The sequence below is a fragment of the Vulpes lagopus genome, chromosome 23 (genome assembly GCF_018345385.1).
Source record: "Vulpes lagopus strain Blue_001 chromosome 23, ASM1834538v1, whole genome shotgun sequence".
NCBI lineage: Eukaryota > Metazoa > Chordata > Mammalia > Carnivora > Canidae > Vulpes > Vulpes lagopus.
In genome coordinates, this window is record NC_054846.1 from 29,602,931 (window position 1) to 29,625,806 (window position 22,876).

Consider the following 22,876-nt stretch of genomic DNA (forward strand, 5'->3'; position numbering starts at 1 on the left):
GCTTAGGTATACTGTGGTGCTTTCCTACTGTCAAAAGAATCTGGGATATTTTCCAACTGTGGCTTAGAGTGAGCAGAATACAACTTGGGCATACATTGAAGGATTTCACTTTTCATTCCACAAATAAAAGACCAAAGGAATCGTAGCCTTCAGCGAAGGCTTGAACTCCTGCCTTTTCTTTCATTTTGTTAAAAACTTTGCCCTTTGGGGGCACCTGGGTGGCTCAGTGGTTGAGCATCTATCTGCCTTTGGCTCAGGTAATGATCCTGTGGTCCCGGGATCAAGTCCCACATCGGGTTCCCTGCAAGGAGCCTGCTTCTCCCTCTGCTTACGTCTCTGCCTCTCTCTGTCTCTCATGAATGTAATTAAACTCTTAAAAAAAATTTTTTTTTGCCCTTTGTAATCTGTGGAGCCCTCTGATAAAAAGCTCCAGGACTGCAATCACTGGAATGTGTTTGGCCTCTTAAGCCTCCAGAAGAGAGAGAAATAGCGATGGGATAAATTATCTCATGTATTTATGAGGCAAAGTGCCTGATTTCCTCTCATGGGATGGATATTATTATTGTAGGTGAGAACTCAGCTGACCTTAGCTTCAAATGATTTTTTTTTTTAAATAGTGGATTTGGTTATACAATTGCTGCATCTCCTGCAGAGGCCCACTTAGTGTTGATATGTGATGACGTGTGAGCATACAGGCATATATTGACCAAATCCTACAGATTAATGGATCCTTCTTATGTCAATGTGTACACAGCACTTGAACTGTATCTGAAGTCCCTATGTACAGTATAACCACAGTTCTGTGTTTTTAAAAAGTTAATCTAAACAGTGTATATAATGGAGGGTTTTATGGGTGATTTTTTTCTCCCTAAGCTTTTTGATATCCCAAAATTTCTACTTCTCAGTATATATATATATACACACACACACACACACATACATATATATATATATATATTTTAAAGGTTTTATTTGAGAGTGAGAGTGCATGTGGCGCTCACACAAGGGGAGGGTCAGAAGGGGAGGGAGAGACACAAGCAGACTCCCCATTGAACACAGAGCTGATGCGGGGCTCCATCTCAGGACCCTGAGATCACAACCTGAGCAGAAACCAAGAGTCAGACCCTCAACTGACTGAGCCAGCCAAGCACCCCTATTTCTCAATATTTGTATGATTCAAAAAAAAATCACCACTTTTAAAACCCTGGCTTTCCCTTGCCTATATGGTAAATTGTCAGGGCTAGCGTGGCTTACAGAGCCAGCTGTGGGCTGTCTGTATTGTCTTATGCCTCTGCCTTTCAGAAATACTTGCCCTACACCTCTGTTTATTGCCCCAGCCCTCAACTGTACCCTGATTTAGAACAACCCACTCAGTCCTTCTAAATTCCAGACACCTCAAGACACCATTTGTTTCCCAAATACTCTGCTTCTTGCCGCTATGGACGTGTTGTGCTCCTCGCTAGGTTCTTTTGGCTGATTTTTGAGCCTCCTCTTCTGTGTCCCAATCAAGTATCATCCTCTTAGAAGTTGTCTCACCGAAGGCTTCTGGTTACTTATTTCTGCCTTTTTATTCCTTATAGTACTTATTACCTTCTTCCATGTAGTTCTTGCATCAGCCTGTCCAAACAGCTCCTGCGGCAGAGTTTGTTATATTCACCTTTCTGACTCTGGCACTTTTAGCATAGTACCTGGCTCACAGAAGATATCCAGAAAAACATTTTTTTGAGTGAAGAATATATATTTTGGGGGCTTGGTTTGGAACCTAAATTAATTCAATTAACTATCAGTTCCATTAACCTGAATTAGTCAATTCCATTAGCTATCATAAAAACATTTGGCTTAAGTAAGTGAATAAGCTCTAATTGTACTTTGTGTGCTTTTAGTTAAATTTGAGAAACATTGGCTTTCTAAATAACCGTTATGTAATGAACCAGGGCATGTGCAATTGGCATCAACAATTGTTTTGGATGTTGCTGCATTTTGCAGAATTTAAGATTAAATATCTTTGTATCTAAATCTGGTATGTTTAGTCATGCCACAGATACTAGTATTTTGCTAATACGCCATACAGATTTCTCTGCTTTCTCTGTGTTTCGTACATTTGCTCTTTTGTATTCTATAACTAACAATGAGCATTTATTAGATGGTATCTTGAAAGTTTCAGAAACTTTAAAAATGTTAAGGAGCTGACAAAATGCAGTATGAATTTGCCGCACTAAGGAAGTTAAAGATTAAGAGCTAGAACTGAGCACTACAGTATGTTCATCACCATTCACTTATTGAGTATCTGCAATGTCTTTGATCCTGCGAAGTTATAGTAATTTTGACAGCCACTGTATTTTTGTTGTCTGAATTTTTTTTGTATTTTATTTTTTACTGTTTGGGGGAATAACTTGCAGTAAAGTGGGTACATCTTAAATGTACAGTTGGATGATTTTTCCCTGTGTGCACACTGCATGGCCCCCACCTGCACCAGTGTTGTGTGCTCCCTGTACCAGCTCCTGGCACATCATTCGCCCTACCCCTGCTTCCCAGCCAGGGTTACTGACCACGGTTCCAACCTCCAGATCAGAAGAATCCTATAGTGTGGATGTTTTTGCATAGGGTTTCTTTAAGTGTGACAGAGATTCATCTATGCTGCATTAATAGCTGTCATTTTTTAAAAAAAGATTTACTTATTTATTTTAGGGGGCTGGTGAACAGAGGGAGAGGGAGACTAAGCAGACTCCCTGCCAAGCGGGGCTCAATCCCACCACCCTGAGATGGTGACCTGAGCCAAAGTCAAGAGTCAGATGCTCAAATGATTGAGCCCCCTCCCCCCGACCAGGTACTTCAGCTGTTCATTCTTGTTATTTGCTGCATGTAGGTTTTTTTTGTTTTTTTGGTTTTTTTTAAGATTTTTATATATTCATGAGAGCCCCAGAGAGAGAGAGGCAGAGACACAGGCAGAGGGAGAAGCAGGCTCCATGCAGGGAGCCTGATGCAGGACTTGATCCCCGGTCTCCAAGATCACACCCTGGGCTGAAGGCAGTGCTAAACCACTGAGCCACCCGGGCTGCCCTGCATGTGGGTTTTAACTGCTTTTTTGCTTCATGTTCATTTTGGTGAGTAAGCTTCATTATAAGGAAGAATCCACACTTGGGCTATTACTTGGTATGTACTGAGGGCTGCCAGCCTCCCAGACCTTCTCATAGCAGAGTTCAGCCACCTTGTTTTCTCAAGTGAGGGACCTACAACTGGAGAGCTATCTAGACCCCCAGATCCCCCGACTGACCTAGGGTCAGGAAGAAACCACGGCTGTGCTCTGTCACAGTTCAAACCCGCTCATGTGGATGATCCCGGTCACTAGGAACGTAGTCTTGGGAAGTTAGAGATTTAGAAATCCTTCATCAGCAAGACTTAAAAGTGCTGGCCCTTAAATGGTTAAGAATGTCAATTATCTAAAGATTCAATTCACTCATCTGTGACACTTCCCTGTTAGTATCAGTAACAGATGTTACTGTGTTTATGAAATTTATTCTTTGATAAGAACCAATTTTTAAAGAAGAAGGAAGAGAAGAGTTTTAATCAGTACACATGCTTATTCTGACTTTTGCGGTATCAGTGCCTTGTCTTGGCCTTTTGCTGTTTGCAGGTGTAGTCCTTTTAAAGCTTCAATGAAAACCCCAGAGCTTTTACTTAGGATGAGAAGTCAAAGGTAAGCACCACTCAGTGATCTTTGCAAGTAAAAAACTGTCCTTGATCAGATACCTCGCTGCTAAGGTAGTAATAATTCATAGAAAGTTTCATAGAGTGTTACAGGAGAGATTAGTAAACTCAGCAAAGGAAAATTTATTACCCCACTGGCCAGGAAGTAACCTTTCTTTACCCCACGGGCCCGGAAGTAACCATAAAACATTCTCCGGTATGTTAGAGCCTCCTTAAATATAATTATCAAACACAGAAACATGTGGCTTGTATTTTTCCCCAATTATAAATTATAAAGCACTATTTTTCAAACAGGATTAAATCTCATTTATTGGTCATGGAATGAATTTAATGCATAACAGCTATCATTTTATATTTTTATATGGAAAAGTAGAAGGAAGAGTGGAGCAAATACCCATCTTCCTTATCCAGATTCAATACTTAAACTTTTTATTTTTACTTTTTTATAGTGTGTGTGTAATGTTTCAAAGTAAGTTACCTGCAGACATCAAGGTATTTTGTTTCTGACATGTATATAAAAACAAGAAGTTTTTCTACATAATAAAACTAACATACCCTAACAAAATTATGATTTCCAATATGCAGTGGTCCAAAAAATGAGCTACGTCTCTTTTTAAAACTGTGCTTATAGTTGGGTTGCATGTAGTAAAGATAAATATTATTTCATAAAACCTGTTTCAGTTGCATATACGTTGTATATACATGCATACACATATATATGTATGTTTATTGTAGATACATATTTCTTAGTGTGGGTCTCCTTCAGAAGAGCAGTATAGAGATAGTTACATTAAGTATTCGCTACTGAGTGATACTGCTAGTTCTGAGTATTGTATGACATCTAAAACGAATACTTTCAGTAACCTAAAAATCCAGCAAGAAGGATAAAACAAGTAGGGCCCCTCTCAACAGTATTAATAAGAGCCAGAATGGATCAGGAAGGAGTAACATGGGTAGGGGTTCCTTGGAAAGGCCTCCTGGAAGAAATCTTGAAGGGGTGGTAGGATCTGGATTAGATCAAGGTCTTGGAAAGGGTATGGCCAGAAGGGAATGATGTAAGTATTGAGGTGGAAAGAAAGTGCAGAGATGTGTCAGGCACACTGTGGTGCTAAGGTCTCTCAGGAAGGTGGTACAAGGAAGGATGGGGACCTAGGATATTTGAAAGAGGAAACATCACTCAGGGATTAAGTGCCAGCAGGAGGAAGAACCCAATTGCTTTATTAGAGGAAGAGCCATTGTACATCCTAGACAGTGTTGTAACGGAAAGAAAGTAGAAGTTTAGAAGATGACTGTAATGACTCTCCATGGCTGGGTTGAAGACCTGAAACACTGAGTGCAGTGCAGCCTGTTTAGGTGAGGTAGGACATGGGGGATCTGGGGATAGCAAGGAAGGGTCAATCTAAGGAGAAATTACTGGGCAGAGAAGAAACAGGATCTGGTGACAGCTTGAGTCAGTGGTGGAGAGAGAACCTGGGTAGAATTAGAGAATGATGCCACTGATAGGGAAGGTCATGGAATTAGCTACAGCCTGGTTCAAAAACAAAACAAAAAACACAGCCCATGCATCTGTGAAAACCAGCTTCTGTGACATAACACTCTCAAGAATTAGTTGAGGAGTATTTTTACAGGAAGTAGCAAGTTATAGTCATTACATGAGGTTTTCTAATACATTTTTTCCTTATTTTGCTTAGAGACTTAGGGAAATGTCAGACCTCTCTCTTTAGGGCCTTACTTTAGAGTTCTAATTTCACCAACATAGCAACATAGAAGACTAATGATATGGATTTAAAAACTTAAGGACCAGATTCTGAGGTTTTAAGTTTTAGTCATGTGAGGTCTTGTACCTTTTCAAAAGTTGGATGAAATCACTCAAATACTAGGTATTTTTGTGTAAATAGGCATCTTTTGAAAAATTCTCTTTACCGCTCAGTTCAAGTTCATTGAAACTTAATTCTGCAGGGGCCTCCTGTGTGCTTTGAGACCTTGCTTGTCTTTTCTCCCCCTACATCTTCAGGTGCATACACAAGCAGATTCCATGAAGCAGGGTAGTGAGGGTATTATCAGCTTCTCCTGAAGACCTTAATCACGGTGAAGGCAGCATTGTGGCTCTTGGCTCTGGACTTTTCTGAGGTATGTCAGAAAAGAGCACCTAACTCTGCACCAGGCCCTGTTCCAAGCACTTCACAAACATTCATTCGTTTAATCTTCACGATCGCCCTGTGAAGTAGGTACTGTTGTCACCATTTTACAGATGAGAAAACTGAGGCATAGAATAAGCAACTTGCTATGATGATATGTTTAACATGGTAGAGCTGGGATTTGAACCTGCGTGGTCTGGCTCTGAATCTGCTTTTAACCACTAACGGATGCTACCAACATGATAGAATTAACTTCTGTGTAGGTACACATGGCCTTGGAATTGGGCCTTTCCTATGAATCTCAGCTGGCTGGTGGCTTGCAAGTGTTTTGAGTAGGCCCTGGAAAGCTATTGTCAGCCCAAATATAGGTCTAAGAAAGGTCACGGGATAGTGTTTATCTTAAAAATCACAATCCACAATTCAATTACGTTCTTTGTAGTTTCCTTTTTTCCCCAGATTACAAAACAATGTGTTCCTAGAGGACTATCCTCTAACCGAAATACAGATCTTCAGTGCTTTTAAACTGCTGTGGCTCCGGGAGAAGGAAGCCTCCTCTTGCTTTCATCTCGGTAGCAGAGCCTCTAATGATTATATACCTACCAGGCCTTTAACCAGAAGAGGGACTTTATGTGCAAACTGGCGTGTTTCACTGGTGTTGAGAATCATCGTTAGTGGTTAAAACAGAAGCAGCCTACATATTTTGTTCAAGATATCTTGGGATTTAAGCTAGTTTCTTCTCTGACTTATTAATGTCAGATTGAGAACATCTCTAGTAATTGCCTTGTGGCCCCAAAAGCTGCCTAAAACCATTTGTTAGTATTGCTCTTCTCTCCCATACGTATTTTTTTCACTGTGCAGTATTTAATGGAGACATAGTGATTTATGTAAACCAAATCTTAGGGGTTGTAAGGGTGTGGGAGACATGTTTGTGTCTAGTAAAGGGTCTGCATATCGCAGCAGGCTCTCAGTAAAAGTTAGAGATGTTAGAGTGCAGCAGACCTTGGAGCCAGCGGGAGTTACAGCTCTGCTGCTTACTGGCTTTATGACTTCAGACAAGCCACTTGCTTTTCTGTCTGTAAAGTTGGAGTAATTATCCTAACCTCATATTCTTGAGAGGAAAAATAAAATAATGTATGTGAAGCATATAGGAAATTATGTAATGCTTAAGTCTTTAACTGGTTGCTTCCGTCTTTAAAATTAATCTGTACTATTTTGCCAGGATCCTGCCCTCTCTTGGACCCGTTCTTCTTGAGGTCTGCTTTTGTCCTTTAAAACAAATCATTGCCTTCTTAGACTTTGTAGGATAAAGGGACTCCTTGATTTTTGTGTGCACCTTCTATTGAATTATGATTTCCAAAGGGACAGGGAATTATACTTGATAATGTTGGTGGGGCAGTAAACATATTTTTTAAGTTTTTTGTTTAACGCAGTATAAGACTGCATCCTTAACGCCCTCCCGAATAATGGATTGGGTTAAAACACGGTGTGTTAGAAGGAGCAGACACATGGATTCTCAGCCACAGTTCTGATGGTGACCCAGGGAGGAAGGGAGTACACCTGTGTATTCTGTACCTTGTGGGGGGTTAATATTTGTCATTCGCTATTTGGAGCAACAGAAAGCCATGAAACACATCAGTTTTCTGAATGTTTGATCTTTCGCATGAATCATGAGCCATGAACTGCATGCAGTCCAGTCTGTCTTGAAAACAGTCCTGAATAACCTCAGTGGCAGGTTCTCCTTGATCTCGTCGTCACCAATAGCTGAGCAAATGTAAACATGAGGGACAACTGGCTACCCCAGTTGGCTGTTTGTCTACCATTGATTGAGCAACAGAGACTAAGGTCCTATTGAGGAAGGAATGTGGGGCAGGACACAATTGGCTTATTAGACATTGTGTCCCTTTGAGGCTTCAGTATAGCGGGGTGCCACATGTTCTACACTTAGATATAGCAGAATAAGCACTGTTAAAGGGGGAAATGCAGATTTTGTGGAGAGCAAAAAAGAAGCAATCAGTTCTAGCTGAGCATGGAAGTGGGGGTAGCGTTGTGGAAGAGGCAGTATCTGAACTAGAACCTGAAAAGTAATTTGGGGGATCCCTGGGTGGCGCAGCGGTTTAGCGCCTGCCTTTGGCCCAGGGCATGATCCTGGAGACCCGGGATCGAATCCCAAGTCGGGCTCCTGGTGCATGGAGCCTGCTTCTCCCTCTGCCTGTGTCTCTGCCTCTCTCTCTCTCTCTCTCTCTGACTATCATAAATAAATAAAAATTAAAAAAAAAAAAGTAATTTGGGGTGGAGGCCCCAGAGGCCATGCTAGGGATGGGGAAGTGGTAGGCACTGAATACACTGTAATAGGAAAGTGCATGAAGCATTCAGGGGCTTATCGGATTAAGGGAATAAGATAAAGACTGAAAGCTTAGACTTTGGTACAAATCCTGGTTCCTTATTAATTAGCTATAACTACAACTTATTTGATGCCTTCCCATTCCAAAGCACAGCTATTGACACCTACTTCATGGAACCGTGGAGGTGAAATGAATGTATATAAAGCTCCCACCTTACCCTGGTACCTTGTGCGTAGATGTATTCAAAATATCCTTATGGACAGGTCTCCTGGCATATGGCTAAGAGAGTACCCTGATCAGAAGAGTTCTACTAAATTCTTTGCTAAGGATTTCACTCTTTAGGGAATTTTTTTATTACTTTTTTTTTTTTTTTTTTTTTTTAAGTAGGCTTTAGGGACGGTTGGGTGTCTGCCTTCGGCCCAGAGCATGGCCCTGGAGTCCTGGGATCGGGTCCTGCATCGGGCTCCCTGCGTGGAGCCTGCTTCTGCCTCTGCGTGTGTCTCAGCCTCTCTCTCTGTCTCTCTCATGAATAAATAAAGTCAATAAATAAATTAAGTAAGTAAGTAAGTAAGTGAGTAAGTAGGCTTTATACCCAACATGGTGGGGCTTGAACTTACCATCCTGAGATCAAGAGTCACATGCTCTACTGACTCAGCCAGCCAGGCACCCCTAGTCTACAGGATTTTAAAGGTTTTGAGAAGGAACAGGACATGATCTGGTTTATCTTTTAAAAAGGTAGTTTTATTTGGCCCAAGGTGATGAGAGTTTTTATATTGCTTGGCCTCACTTGAAGCTTAACACAGCTTCCATACAAAAAATAAATCCTAGAATGTTGACGGAATGTACTTTTCATGGACATTAAAATTTTTTTCCTGGAATATGATGCTGTTTATGGTTTTGGTTGAACAAAAGGAAGATTTTTATTTCTAGTTGCTATTTGGTGATAGTACTCCTGGCTTACATTAGAAAAAATAAAATTGCATCAAGGAAATAAGTGCCATATTGCAAAAGGGAAAGAAACTAATAAGGATCAAGTTTTTTTCTACTACAAAATTAAGTATATTATTTCTAAGCCTTATCTGATGGCTAGTTGTGTTCTGACCTATTTGTAACGAAATTCTATACTAAAGATTATCTACTACATATGCAGTATTTTTTATGGTACCCAAAACAAATTAAACCCTGATCTACAGAGAATAATTTAATGATGAGGCTTAGGTTTGCTTAGGTTTCCTTTGGGGCCTGAGGATCAAGTTCTGTTTCCTGGCTCAGGCTTACTAAGCAACTTTTAATAGGACACAAGCCAAGCTGTGACCTTTACTGTGGCTTTCTCTGGGTGTCCCGAAAATGGAGGACAGAAGTAGTTATGCCAGTTTATGAGTTGGGTATGTTTGACCACATTCCCCTTATTACATTTGGGAGTGAGAGTATAGCGTTCATCTCCAGGCAGGATGACCTATGTAGCATCCATAAAATAAGGTCCACATCCCTCTTTCTCCTAAGACGTTATGATAAGGCACATGGGAAATAGAGTAGCAGTAATATCCAAGAACTTAAAAATTAAAAAAAAAGAGGTGCCTGGGTGGCCCAGTGGTTGAGCGTCTGCCTTTGGCTCAGGTCATGATCCCAGGGTCCTGGGATCTAGTCCCGCATCGGGCTCCCTGCAGGGAGCCTGCTTCTCCCTCTGCCTGTCTCTCTGCCTTTCTCTGTGCGTGTCTCTCATGAATAAATAAATAACAGTCTTTAAAAAGCCTGGACACACATTGCACCCAAGAACCCCCACCCCCCGCATTTTGGGGATAAGGGAGGCAGTGAGTAGATGCCATGCTTCCTGCTCACTGGCTCAGGGGTTGCAGACCCATTTTTCTCTCCTTCAGAGCTGCCTCTCCTGCCTCGGTTCCTGGGGTGGGTCTCTTGGAGTATCATGCGCTATTTCCAGCTCTCCCCTGGCCCTCAAGGCAAGCACTCAGTCCTTTCCCCGGGAAGGTTTTACTGACATCCACTACCCGAAACTGGTGGGGAGTAACTTCCCTGGTGGGAAGGACTCCAGCCCCCCGCCGGAAAAGGTCAGCTCGGTGCCCAGGGGTTCTCACAGCCCTGTTTCTTCTAAGTGTAGGAACTAAAAGCCACTGTGATGTTTATTGTGCATTTAGTCCTAAAATTGGGGTTTCCTGCTTCCCCTTCTTCTGAAGGCACCATCCCACATCTCCTCACTGAAAGGAACTGTGAGCCCTTCCTTGTGGAAGGCTGCATTCTTACTACTCAGTCTGCAGAGGTCAGGGGCCCATGTGGGTACTCACTTCCCTTTCTCAAACTTGCCTGGCTTTGAGGTCCAGGTGATGCCCAATGACTCCTTTCTCCTAGAAATAGCCCTATTCTGGTGTCATAGCACATGCCAGTGAGGTCCCTGCCCCAGGGGACTGTGGCTGTCCTTCACCTACCGTTGGTATTCAGCGTAGGTTCTGGTGTCATAGCACATGCCAATGAGGTCCCTGCCCCAGGGGACCGTGGCTGTCCTTCACCTGCTGTTGGTACTCAGCATTGGTTGCTCGATTTGCATTACCCTGGCCTTCCCTATCTGGTCTCCCCCACCCCCCTTTCATTTCATTCGTCTATAGATTATACAGCATCCAGGAAATCTTTACCAGGTCAGATGAATTTTGTAAGGGATTAGTTTGTGTTAATCAAAAGTGTGAGTTATAAGCTATTTTGAAGACCATCTGCATTTTCTGGTGCACATAACTCAAAGTAGGTTACCACTGCTGCCTGGTAGAGGCTTAATGAAAAGATAATTATTTCTAATTACAGTATCAAGTGTTTGTAAGTGCTTGAAGATGCTTGAAGAATTTGTTTTTGAGAACCTTAAACACTTTGTCTAATCTCCTTTCTTCCGTCAATTTGCCCTATCTGGATAAAGGGTTGGCCCAGCACAGGAACGTGTATTCCAGCCCCTGTTCTCAACCATCCTTAATCCCAGAATAATGAGCTGAATTTCACGTGCAAGCAAGAACTAGAATTTCTGATGCTGTCGAGTTTCTTTTGTCAGTGATGCTGAGAGAGGAAGGGCGGGGTGGGGGGGCCATGACATAAAACCTTTATGGTAAAACTAGTGACTCAGTTCCTGATCTGGACACCATGAACTTTAAAAGAGGTTCACTCCTTTTCCTGGAAGGGTTTTATTAACACATTAACACTTTAAAGAAGTTTATGGTGTCCTATTGACAGACTATACAGTAGGTGGTGTTCTTTGTCAAAAATAAATTAGTATAAACATTTTATGAAGACACTTTACCAATAAGATATCCTTTTGGATACTATATGGAGCCCTCTATCGTTTTTCATTTCTAGCATGCAGTGGGAAAGAAAGTATTAATGAATATTGAGTATTCTGTATAGGTGAATGTGTTCATTATGGCATGATAAAGGATGCTTAGCAAGCCTTCAGAGTTACTTCTCCACTGCAGGTTAGCTCAGTTAGCAAGAAAACCAGGTGTCGGGTGCTGGGGTCCAGTGGTTCATTGGCTTCCCTGGGTTCCATGTTTATTGATTGGTGAGATATCTTGCAGGTACATGTCAGCAGCAGGAGGAAGGATGGCTCCCTTGTGTCATATGTATTATTTGAAGCAAAGTGACATAAAGCTCGCATTTTTTTGGTAGAATGTAAAAAAGGTATCCCCTGAAGGGCCATGCTGGGCAGCGGCCTTGTGCTCCCTGCCATTACACCCAGCATAGGGAAGGGCGATCTTTCCTTTTCTCCAGGCAGATTCATGACTTATCTGCTGAGTGGCCTCTGCACCCACGTGCATCCGGAACTGAACCCCTCAGTTGTTAGGCCCTTAGACGTGGCTTGCCTCTTCTCCATAGGTCTCTCATCTCACTTCTCTGATTTTTACCTTGTTTCTCTAATTGCCTGTCTTGTCTCAGTGATCGTAAATGCTCGCACATGGTTTTGATAAAAGCGGTAAGCTCTTTTTTTTTTATCTTCAAAATTACTTTGCCTAAATATGCCTATTTTAAAGCATGGATGAGGAAGAATGAATTCACAGGCCGAATCAAACCTGAGATGGATGTGGTTTCACAGCAGCCCCAGGGCTGCGGGGAAGCAGTGGCATGGATGAGGATTTAGAGTTTAGCCTGTGGGAGGGAGAGTTTGACGACAGAGAGGTCTAAACCCAACCCCGAGTGTTCACACAGCCTGGGTGCCCATGTTAGGGACACGAGTGGGTTTTCACACAGTTGGTGGCTGAGCTTAGGTCTCCCGAAGTCTTGCTATTTATTATCTATGGAGGACCTCAAGAAACCTATATACTTTTCATAAGCCTTACTTTCCTCATCAAATAGAATGAGTGTGAAGAACATATGAATACTAAAAAAATTATTTAGCACGATGCCTGACTCATCGTAAAAGTACCCAGTCATTAGAGAGGCAGGCTCTGGAGATAGACCACTTGGATTTCGGTCCCCACTCTGCCATTTCCTAGTGGTGTGCCCGTAGGCAACTTAGCTTCTCTGTGCCTAGTTGTCTCATTTGTTAAATGGTGATAACAGTAGAACATATCTCAGAATTTTTAACAAATGAGAGGACACGCATGTTCCTAACATGGCATTTTTCCTCCTGCGCATGTGGTAGGATTTTACTTCCCTGTCCTGTACTTGCCTTGAAATTCACTAAAGCCTAGTGCAGCGAGCAGGGGAAACCACAGGCATCTCTTCTGGTGGGTGTCTTTAAGCCCCGGGGAATGATTCACCTGCCACGGCCACCAACAACATCACAGCAGGTCAGAGAGGCTTCCTCATAGCCCAGGTCCCTCAGCTGATTGCCAGCAGTCTTGTTAGCATGAGCAAGAAATGAACCTTTTCTTCTTTTCTATCCTTTTTCTTTAAAAAGCCACTGAGATGTTGGCATTATTGCCACAGCAAAGCCTAGCACATTCTGATTGACAAACCAAGGAAAAGCCCTGCCTCTGGATTTGAAGTTAGATTCCAGCCAAAATGAGTAACAGGGCAGAATGTCAGCTATGTTGGCCTGGCCACCTGGCCACAAGGACTTGTGAGTGCCTCTGGATACTTGGCAGCTCCTTAGTGGGCCTCTGAAAACACCCTCATGTGCGCCGGGAGGTACCTGTTGCCTGGGAGATGACAGCCAGTTTGAAGGACCGACTCTTTGGGTGACAGGGATCAAGAGCTTTTCTTAACATGAAAGCTGCATTGTATGGCTTGGGCTGTTATCCCTCCCTAGTTCCCATCTCTGCGTGTGTCTGCATGATCAGGCCCCTCTGTGACCCCCAGAGCCTCAGCCCATGCCCTCCAGGCACCCACGCTGGCCTCTCTCTGCCCTTCACTTGCCCTTTCCCACTTCTCTTAGGTGCAGTTTTGGGTGATGTGCCTCTGCATTGGCTGTCCTTCCCTTTTGTTCATTTTCCTCTGGAGCTTTCAGGGGTTAAATGTGAAACGTCATGGAGAGAGCCGTCTTTGGAAGGCTGAACAGTGTGTTCAAGCAGCACTGTAATTGATGGAGCTGTGCCCGGCTTCTCGGTGAGCAAGGTGAGCTCACTTACACTGTGTTGGAAGATTGGGTTGCTGCAGAGATGACTCAGTGTCCGTTTTTGATGTTAGTCCAAGGCTAGGCTTTTCTGTTAGCCTTTGTTCCAGAACATTGAGGTGACAAGAGAAATGTTCTGCTGCCGGAAGGAAAGCATTATTAGGAATGGCTTTTCACTAGGATGTTGGTGGTCTGCCTTTCACGTAAACTAATAATAACCAAGTGATTCCAAGAGTACTGAAAGGGGCTAGCAGTCATTTTTAAAAATAGCATCTATTCTGCCAAATAGTAATTCATGGTAAAACATGGTAATTCATGTTCAGTTTTTTTTTTTTAGTTGGAAAATACGAAAACATAAAAAGAATGACTTCTCTTAACCCCACTGTGCAAAAGATAACCATTGTTGGAGCTTGTTTTCCTTTCCATTTTTACATAGAGGTATATTTAAAAAGGAAATTGGAATGACAACAATAGCAAACCTTTTTTGAAACCATTCTCTGTGCCAGGAACTCTAAGTACTTCATTTATGTGCACTATCTCATTTATTCCTCACAACTCTTTGAAGAAGGATTATCTCCATTTTACAGACGAGGAAACTGAGACACAAAGAGGCAAAGTCATTTTTCCGAAGCTGCACAGCTCATACAAGTGGCATTGAGATGGAAACCAAAAGCACTCTTTCCCAGAGCCCAGGGTCTTGACTGGTTCATGCTAATGTCTCACAGTAAAGATAGCTCAGATTAAATTTCATGGAATTTTGCCATGTTAGCTCTGAGTTGTCTGGCTTGATCTCTTGAGAGATTAGCTACAGAAGTGACTTGACAGCTAAGAACACATAACCAATTAATGTTTGTGCCCAAACCACAGCATGTGTCTCCTGATGCACATGGTCCGCGCACACGTTGGCTCCAGGTGATCCGTGAGCTCTGTCCTCCCCAGGTCCCACCCTGAAGCAGCTGCTCCATGCGGTTGCCCTCAGGGTGGGCTCCACATTAAATGGAGGACATCCCCAGCTCTCTCCCCAGCACCCACATGAGATTTCACTGTGAGTTTAGGGGATGTATGGGCATCTAGTAATGAAGTATACATTATTGGCTCTTGATTACCCTGCGGAGCGAGGGTTATAAAAGGCTATAAAAAGGTGCGGCCCAACACTAGCTTCAACCTTTCACCCTCATCAAACATGTGTAACTGAGATTTGCTGATGAGCAGTAAAATCAATTGACCTGAGCTTTGAATGCTCTTGCTTTCCCCCAGCCTGGACTCTAGAGGACCTGCCTTAAGCATGGTTCTAAGTTTAGAGTGAGCCATAAGTCAGCCAGCTCTCCGTGTGCACACGTTCCTGAGTGTTCGAGGCTGTCCTAGTGCAGAGTCTCTAGGGACAAGGTCCTCGCGTTGCGACGCCAGCTCTAGGTGGCCACCTGCGGTGGGTTGCAGGTTAGAGGACGACCAGGTGGTAACCTATGGTGGCATCTGGGAAGGTAAAGGGTAAAAACCTCTGCATCTTCTGATATGGTGGACTTTTCAGTACCGAGCAGGTTTGGGTGTTTTTTTTTAAAAAAACAACTTCATCTGATCTTTGAACTCCAGAGGGTAAAAACAGGGTCTTAGGAGCCTCACAAAGTGGAGCAAAAAGACAAGAAGAGTGAGTGATAACTAGTCAAAACGAACGCATGCTGTTAGAGGTGAGGCTTCTGGTCACTGTGGTTACCCTCAGAGGTGGGGGTGATGTACTGATGATTGAAGGGGGTACAGGGAACTTCAGTTTTGTTTTATGGAGTTGGTTTTTGTTTTGTTTTGTTTTCTTGACGGGGGAAAGGGGAGAGACAGAGGGAGAGAAAGTCATAAGCAGGCTCCATGCACAGCGCAAAGCCTGGTGCAGGGCTCAATCTCACAACCCTGAGATCACAGCCTGAACTAAAATCAGGAGTTGGAGTCTTAACTGACTAAGCCACCCAGGCACCCCTTTGTTGTCTGTTTGTTTTTTTTTTACTGGGTCCTGGTTATACAGTATGTCCAGTCTGTGAATGTTCATTGAGTTTTATTCTTATTAAATGTGTGCTCTTTTCTGTGTGTAAGTTATACTTCAGTTAAAGTTTAAAAGTCTTTATTTGTATTTGTGTCATCTTGTTGCAGCTTTCTGATGGACTAGGAACAGCTTCATGATATATGTGGGATTTTGGTAAGCAGAAACAGATGGGTGACAAGCATTGTGAATATCCTTCTTATGAGAACATCCATAGGAAATTCACACACATTCTGGGAACTTTGGGTTGTATGGTTCACTTAGGATGAATGGCATCCATCAGATGCAGGGTGAGGCCTGAAAGGTTAGCTAGGGCCTTATAGTGGCCAGGTTGTATTATTTAATCTTAGAAGCTTGGGGGCGGGGAGCCAAAGAAAGTTTCTGAGAAGTAGAATAGCATAATCAGATCAGGGAATATCTCCAGTGAAATCAAATTCGTAGCCTCATTATCGTAGGGTCACCATGGATTATCCTGTCTGCCCCAAATAAACATTTTCTAGATTTAGTGCATTCTGTGTTACTGTACTTTGTACCCATTCCTGTTAGGGCTCACCAGTGAGCCACAGGTGCATAGTTTCCTTGAGCCCACTGTGGTTGTCTCTCCAGAACTTGAAGATGATTATCATACACCTCCTTTAATTCCCTACAACCATCCTTCCTTCTTGACCAGGTGATGCCACAATTTTTTTAGCCTTTTTTTCTAGTCTTACAAGTGCTTTGGCATTTATTTCCTTCCAGCCTTTCCTACATGATGCTTTTCTACGCAATAAAAACACCCAATGTTTTTTATTCATAGCAAAACTGTGTGTTGGAAGAGGGGCCAAGAATAATGTTAACAGACTTTTGTTGTGTAGGAGGACTGACTCACCAACCTGGGATTGTGTCCCACTATGCCATTGGGCTCCCTTCTCTGGGAAAAAGCACTGGGTAGGATCTTCCTCGGGACAAAGTGTTGATACTTCATTTTTGGAAGTGAATGCACTTGAGTCTAGGTCACTTGAGCAGGGTGAAGCATGTTAGTATTTGATTAATATTTTGCTATTTCTGGGGCCCCTGGGTGGCTCGGTTGAGCATCTGCCTTCAGCTCAGGTCATGATCCGAGGGTCCTGAGATCAAGTCCCACATCAGGCTCCCTGCTCAGCGTGTTTCTGACAAATAAATAAATAAATAAAATCTTTAAAAAGTTATACTCGTTTAAAAACATTTTTGCTGTTTCTTCTCCCTAAAACACAGGATAACTTATGCCACATATGGTCTCCTCTTTGGTTTCCGTTGAGACTCTGTGTCAAGACATTATTCTAATAGGGTTGTTAACTGGGCAAAAAAAGATGCTTTTTAGATGTTACAAATCTTTGTTTAGAAATTGTATTCAGGCCCTACAAAGGCTTGTCTTTAGCCCTTTGGGGACAGTTTGGTAGGGTGTCCTGATGTAGAAGGAGAACCCAGTTAGGGTGACTTGGGTTCAAATCCTGCATCTTGTTGTCTCAGTTTGTATGCATATGGATTTAATGTAGTCTTTGCCTGGTGTGGTAATGAAGATCAAACAGGACGACGCATTCAAACATCCACAGTACCTGGCACCCAGATTTACCTTTGTCTTTCTTTATTTTATTAATTTTTTAAAGATTTTATTTATTTGACAGAATGAGAGCATGAGCAGGGAAAACAGCAGGCAGAGGGAGAAGTAGGCACCCCACTGAGCAGGGAGCCCAGTGTGGACCCCAGGATCATGACCTGAGCCAAAGGCTGACACTTGACCAGCTGGGTCACCCAGGCACCCCACCTTTCCCTTTTAGAGCGCAAACTAGTTATCCTCCTCACTGCGGTGCTCAGTGATACTTTGCACTTCTTCCCCAGGTGGCCCTTGAGTGAGAAAGCCATTTCTCTGGGTATTACCACTTGTTCTTATTTTTTAATCCCTTGGGTCATGATTTGGTGTTGCTCATTTCCACATCTCAGTACAGTTATATTACTCAGTAAAATTAATGTTTAATGATTCCATTAAGAAAATTATTTCTTGTGTTAATGAATATACCTGCTGGAACTTTTTTCTCTTTCTTTTTGTTACATGATTGGGTTCTGAATTGGACACATTTCCCACAGGGCTGCACTTCACAGGGGATGGGGTGTGGGAGGCACCCCAGTTACCTGGGTGTTTTGGGAAATGAGGACTCATTGATAACCTCGTGCCATTATGCATTCATTTTCTACCCTGGCAACTGGCAGTTATGTAATCAGACAAAACATTGGACACCCTGGGAGAATGGAATCTCACAGTTAGTAAACATGGATGCAAAAAAGAGTTGGACTATCCTCTCTATTCAATGGGAGAGGGTAGTAGGGAGTTTTTATCTTATGAATACTTGCAGTTTAAAGATTTATTTATTTGAGAGGGAGACCGAGTATGTGGAGTGGGGAGAGGGAGAGGGAAACTGAAGCAGACTCCCTGCTGATTGTGGAGCCTGACATGGGGCTTGATCTCAGGACCCTGAGATCATGACCTGAACTGAGACCTAGAGTTGAACATTCAACCATCAGAGCCATCCAGGTGGCCCTAAATACCTACAGCTTAAAAATCTGGGACCTAAAGTATGTCTGTGGTGTACGCAAAGAGTCTATCACAAAAACTACGCCTTTGACTTCAAATCTTAAAGTGCTTCTTGCCTTCGTCCTTCAGGTAGAACGTCATGACATGAATACCCTAAGCCTGCCCCTGAACATTCGCCGAGGGGGGTCTGACACCAACCTCAACTTCGATGTACCAGATGGCATCCTGGACTTCCACAAGGTCAAACTCAGTGCAGACAGCCTGAAACAAAAAATTCTGAAGGTGACGGAGCAGATAAAAATTGAGCAGACGTCCCGCGATGGGAATGTTGCAGAGTATCTTAAACTCGTCAGCAGCGCAGACAAGCAGCAGGCTGGCCGTATCAAACAAGTCTTTGAGAAGAAGAATCAGAAGTCCGCTCACTCCATTGCCCAGCTACAGAAGAAGTTAGAACAGTATCATAGAAAGCTCAGAGAGATCGAACAGAATGGAGCCTCCAGAAACTCGAAGGACATTTCCAAAGACAACCTGAAGGATCTGCAGCACTCCCTGAAAGATGCCCACGCCAAGTCCCGAACTGCCCCGCACAGCACGGAGTGCAGTAAATCAAGCATGCCCGGAGTGTCCCTCACTCCGCCTGTGTTCGTCTTCAGTAAGTCCAGAGAGTTCGCCAACCTGATCCGGAATAAGTTTGGCAGCGCCGATAACATCGCACACTTGAAAAATTCCTTAGAGGAGTTCAGGCCGGAGGGGAGTCCCCGGGCCTACGGGGGCAGCGCGACCATTGTGAACAAACCCAAGTACGGCAGCGATGACGAATGCTCAAGTGGCACATCAGGCTCTGCTGACAGTAACGGGAACCAGTCCTTTGGAGCCAGTGGAGCCGGCACGCTGGACAGCCAGGGCAAGCTCACCATGATCCTGGAGGAGCTGAGAGAGATCAAGGACACCCAGGCACAGCTGGCCGAGGACATCGAAGCGCTCAAAGTGCAATTTAAGAGAGAATACGGTTTCATTTCACAGACCCTGCAAGAGGAAAGATACAGGTATTTCAGATTATTCTCTTGGAATTCTTTTAGAGGCATGACTTATTGCAGAGAGATTGCCTTCTTGAAAGTGGTATGCTGATGGTTATATTTTCCATAAATGTGGATATGGATGAAAAAAGTTAAGAATCGACAGTTTTTTCCCATACTTCATAGTTCTACATTTTATAATTTGTGACTTACAGTTTGACACTTTAGAGAAAGTTGTGTCTTTTAACATATCCCTATATAGTCTAGGACTTGTGCAGACTAAGCTCCTGATTCAATAGACTCCTGTTACAAAGTTGCATTACACTAATTCACCAATCTTTTCATCTATTTTCTTTTCCTCCGTAATAGCTATGTCAAGTAAAAAAAAATTACTGCATTGTTCAACAAGGTAGATTTTCTTTGATACTTCAATCTGAAAGTTTTTACATAATATACAGTTTTTTATATATACTGTATCTTGCCCATTAAACTTTTCACCTTAGGAATTTTCAAAAGAAATCTTAAGAGTAAAGTATAAATTCAAATCTTGTGAATTTTTTTTAGCTAACTTTTTACTTTATTTATTTGCCCAAGTAGGGGAGGGGCAAAGGGAGAAGCAGGCTCCCCACTGAGCAGGGAGCCTAATGCAGGGCTCTATCCTGGACCCTGAGATCGTGACCTGAGCCAAAGGTAGACACTTAACCGACTGAGCTACCTAGGCCATTCCTAAGTTAGCTAATTTTATTTTATTTTCTTAAGATTGTATTTATTTATTCTTAAGAGGCAGAGACATAGGCAGAGGGAGAAGCAGGCTCCCCACGGGAAGCCTGAAGTGGGACTCGATCCCAGGACTCTGGGATCATGACCTGAGCCAAAGGCAGATGCCCAAACACTGGTGGCATGAGTCACCCACATGCCCTGTTAGCTAATTTTAAAAGGTGTTTTGTATGCTGAATTTTATGTACTTATAACTTATTAATAAAAATATTAATCAAAAGTGACTTCCCACCATTTTCCCAGTAAAAAGATTCTCCAGAGTTTTAGGTTTTTTAAAGATTTTATTTCTTTTTTAAGTAATCTCTATACCAACATGGGCCTTGAACCCACACTCTGAGATCAAGAGTCTCACAGTCCACTGACCAATCCAATCAGGTGCCCCCCAAAAGATGTTTTTTTTTTGTTTTTGTTTTTTTTGGTCAAAGTTAATATCTTGACTTATAAAACTGTAGATTAAAAAATTCAATACCCATTACATATTGTAAGATTAAATTTTGCTTACATACTTTATATCTCCTACATGGTTTTAAATGTATTAATTTAGAAATATGGCTTTTTTTTTAGCTCTTATATTTAATGAAACAACTTTTTTAAACTTTCAGCATACATCTTTGACTTTAGTTTCTTTATCACACAACTATTTTGGGGTCGCAGGTTTTCCAGCGAACACTGACTTTAATTCCTTCTGAATAGTTTGGGATACAGTACTCTTTGGATCCAGATTTTATCTCAAGTCACAAATACTCATTTACATAAATGTAGGACAGTTTTTGTTCTCATTTGTCATATAGTTACATTTTTGATCTTCAAGAGTCAGCCACTGACTATTTTGCTTGCAATAAGAGATCCTTTAAAAGGCTTTTACACCAAAATTTGGATACCTATGAAGTCATATCTGAGAAGAATCCTTAAATCTGCATTAATTTTCTTTTTTTTGGTCTCACTTTTTTTTCTTGAGGTATAATTGACATATAATGTCTCAATCTCCATCCCTCCCTCCCTCTTTCTCTCTCTCTCTCCTTGTAATGATCCTATCCGGTGACCTATTTAAGCATCTAACACTGACATTAATAGAAGTCATTTCAGATTAATGCATTCCCCCCAAATGCTTCCTGATTTCAAATAAACATTATTAGTTTTTGAATATAAGACAAATCCCTCCTCTTCTTTGAGGGAAATGGGAGATAGGAACAGGAATCTTTGTTCTTATGTTACTTAAGATTTGGACTTTTGGAAATGGCACCCAATAAGCCATTTATAATTTGTAATGAGCTTTAATTTTTTTATCAACATTTAAGTTTCAAGAGCTGAAACATGTTTTCAGAACTAGAGTATGCTTTGGGAAATGGTGGAACTGGTGGTAGTGTAGAAGTTGGCTCTTTCCTCATGGGCTCTCTGGCGTGTGAGAGCTGTACTGGTGGACCAGAAGACACCGTGCAGGCAGGAGAGGGGGGCCACACTGGGGTGCCAGCAACTCTTGGTCTTAAGTGGGATCCCAGACAGCCCTGTCTCTTGACCAGCCCTGCTGAATGCGTCAGGTGTGTCCTGTTGTGTCATCACCGCAGCCGCTGAAGCTGCTCATCCCATGTGGGAGGATAAGCCAAATCTGGTGTGCGTGGGACCTCAGGAGTGAGGACAGAGAAGTTCAGATGGTAGAAACCAGTGTTACCCAAAAGCATGTTCTCTGCAGCTAGATGTACTCTTTTGGAAACCTAGTCTTCCAGGGAATGAGAACAAGGAGACCTTTGAAGTGTCACTCTCAGAATCAGTCCTCTCTTTGCAAAGGTACGAGCGGCTAGAAGACCAGCTGCATGACCTGACAGACCTGCACCAGCACGAGACCGCCAACCTGAAACAGGAGCTGGCCAGCATCGAGGAGAAGGTGGCCTACCAGGCCTATGAGCGCTCACGGGACATCCAGGTACTGCCCCTCTCATCATCAGCCACTCACTTGGGCTCTTCCCAGCCTTAACTTCATTTACCAAACTGTAAACACATGACCTGCAAGCCCTAAAGGATTTCTGGCACGTGGAGCAAGATGTTTTCTCTGCACAAACATTGTCCACCTCATTAACCCCATTAGCCCGTGTTATAGATGTCACTGACTACAGAGGCTATTCTCTGTAGCCTCAAAACTTTTTTTTTGTTGTTAACAAATATTTATTATCTACCCAAGCCCATCACCTATAACCTCTTTTCCTCCCCTGCTCCCATCACCAAAATCGCTAAAAATTTTTAAACAGAGGCAAACCTTGCCTTCAAGAAGCTCACGGAGTGAGTGGGGAATCAGGATCAGGTCAACTGCCAAACCACTCAAGAAAACACGAGCAGGGGCCAAATTACATGGCAGACAGTGAAAGCCACAGGATTCAGGCACAGTGCCCAACAAGCTCAGAACTGCTGGGGCAGTTGGTCATTTCATGGTCAAACATTGGATTTCAGTTTCAGGTCTGCCACTTACAAGTGGTGTAACCCTGAGCCTTGAGTCAGTTTGCTTGTCTGTAGAATAATAGCTTCGATACCTGGAAGAATTTCAAGGACTTGAGTGCATACCATGTGCCATTCGCTAGCAAAGCACTTTACAAGGCTCTTTTTCCTCCCATCGACTCCTTGCAGCAACCCTCTAAAGCAGTTCCTACTATTTTCCCCCTTTCTCAGATGTGGAGACAAAGGCAGGTAGGTTAAGTGCCTTGGACCTGGTCTCTCTCGCAAACAGTCCTTGAGTAACGAACATGAATGAACCTCCAGAGAGGGTGGGACCTGAGGGATGAGTAGGTTC

At 42.8% G+C, this 22,876-nt stretch overlaps 1 protein-coding gene across 8 annotated transcripts in view; it reads left to right on the plus strand.

Moving 5' to 3' along the window:
- Window positions 1-22,876, plus strand: part of TMCC3 (transmembrane and coiled-coil domain family 3) — a 259,266-nt gene that overhangs the window by 227,228 nt on the left and 9,162 nt on the right. For 6 of the 8 annotated variants that reach the window (XR_005985203.1, XM_041738250.1, XM_041738249.1 and 3 more), the window contains exons 2-3: window positions 18,434-19,350; window positions 21,883-22,018. Coding sequence is in view for 7 of the 8 variants with exons in the window: in XM_041738250.1 (XP_041594184.1) it covers window positions 18,434-19,350; window positions 21,883-22,018 (1,053 nt within the window). In the remaining variant the exon portion in view is untranslated. Of the gene's footprint in view, window positions 1-13,553; window positions 13,733-15,874; window positions 15,913-18,433; window positions 19,351-21,882; window positions 22,019-22,876 lie in introns of those variants that run through there. The other 2 variants (XM_041738254.1, XM_041738252.1) reach the window with 2 other exon arrangements.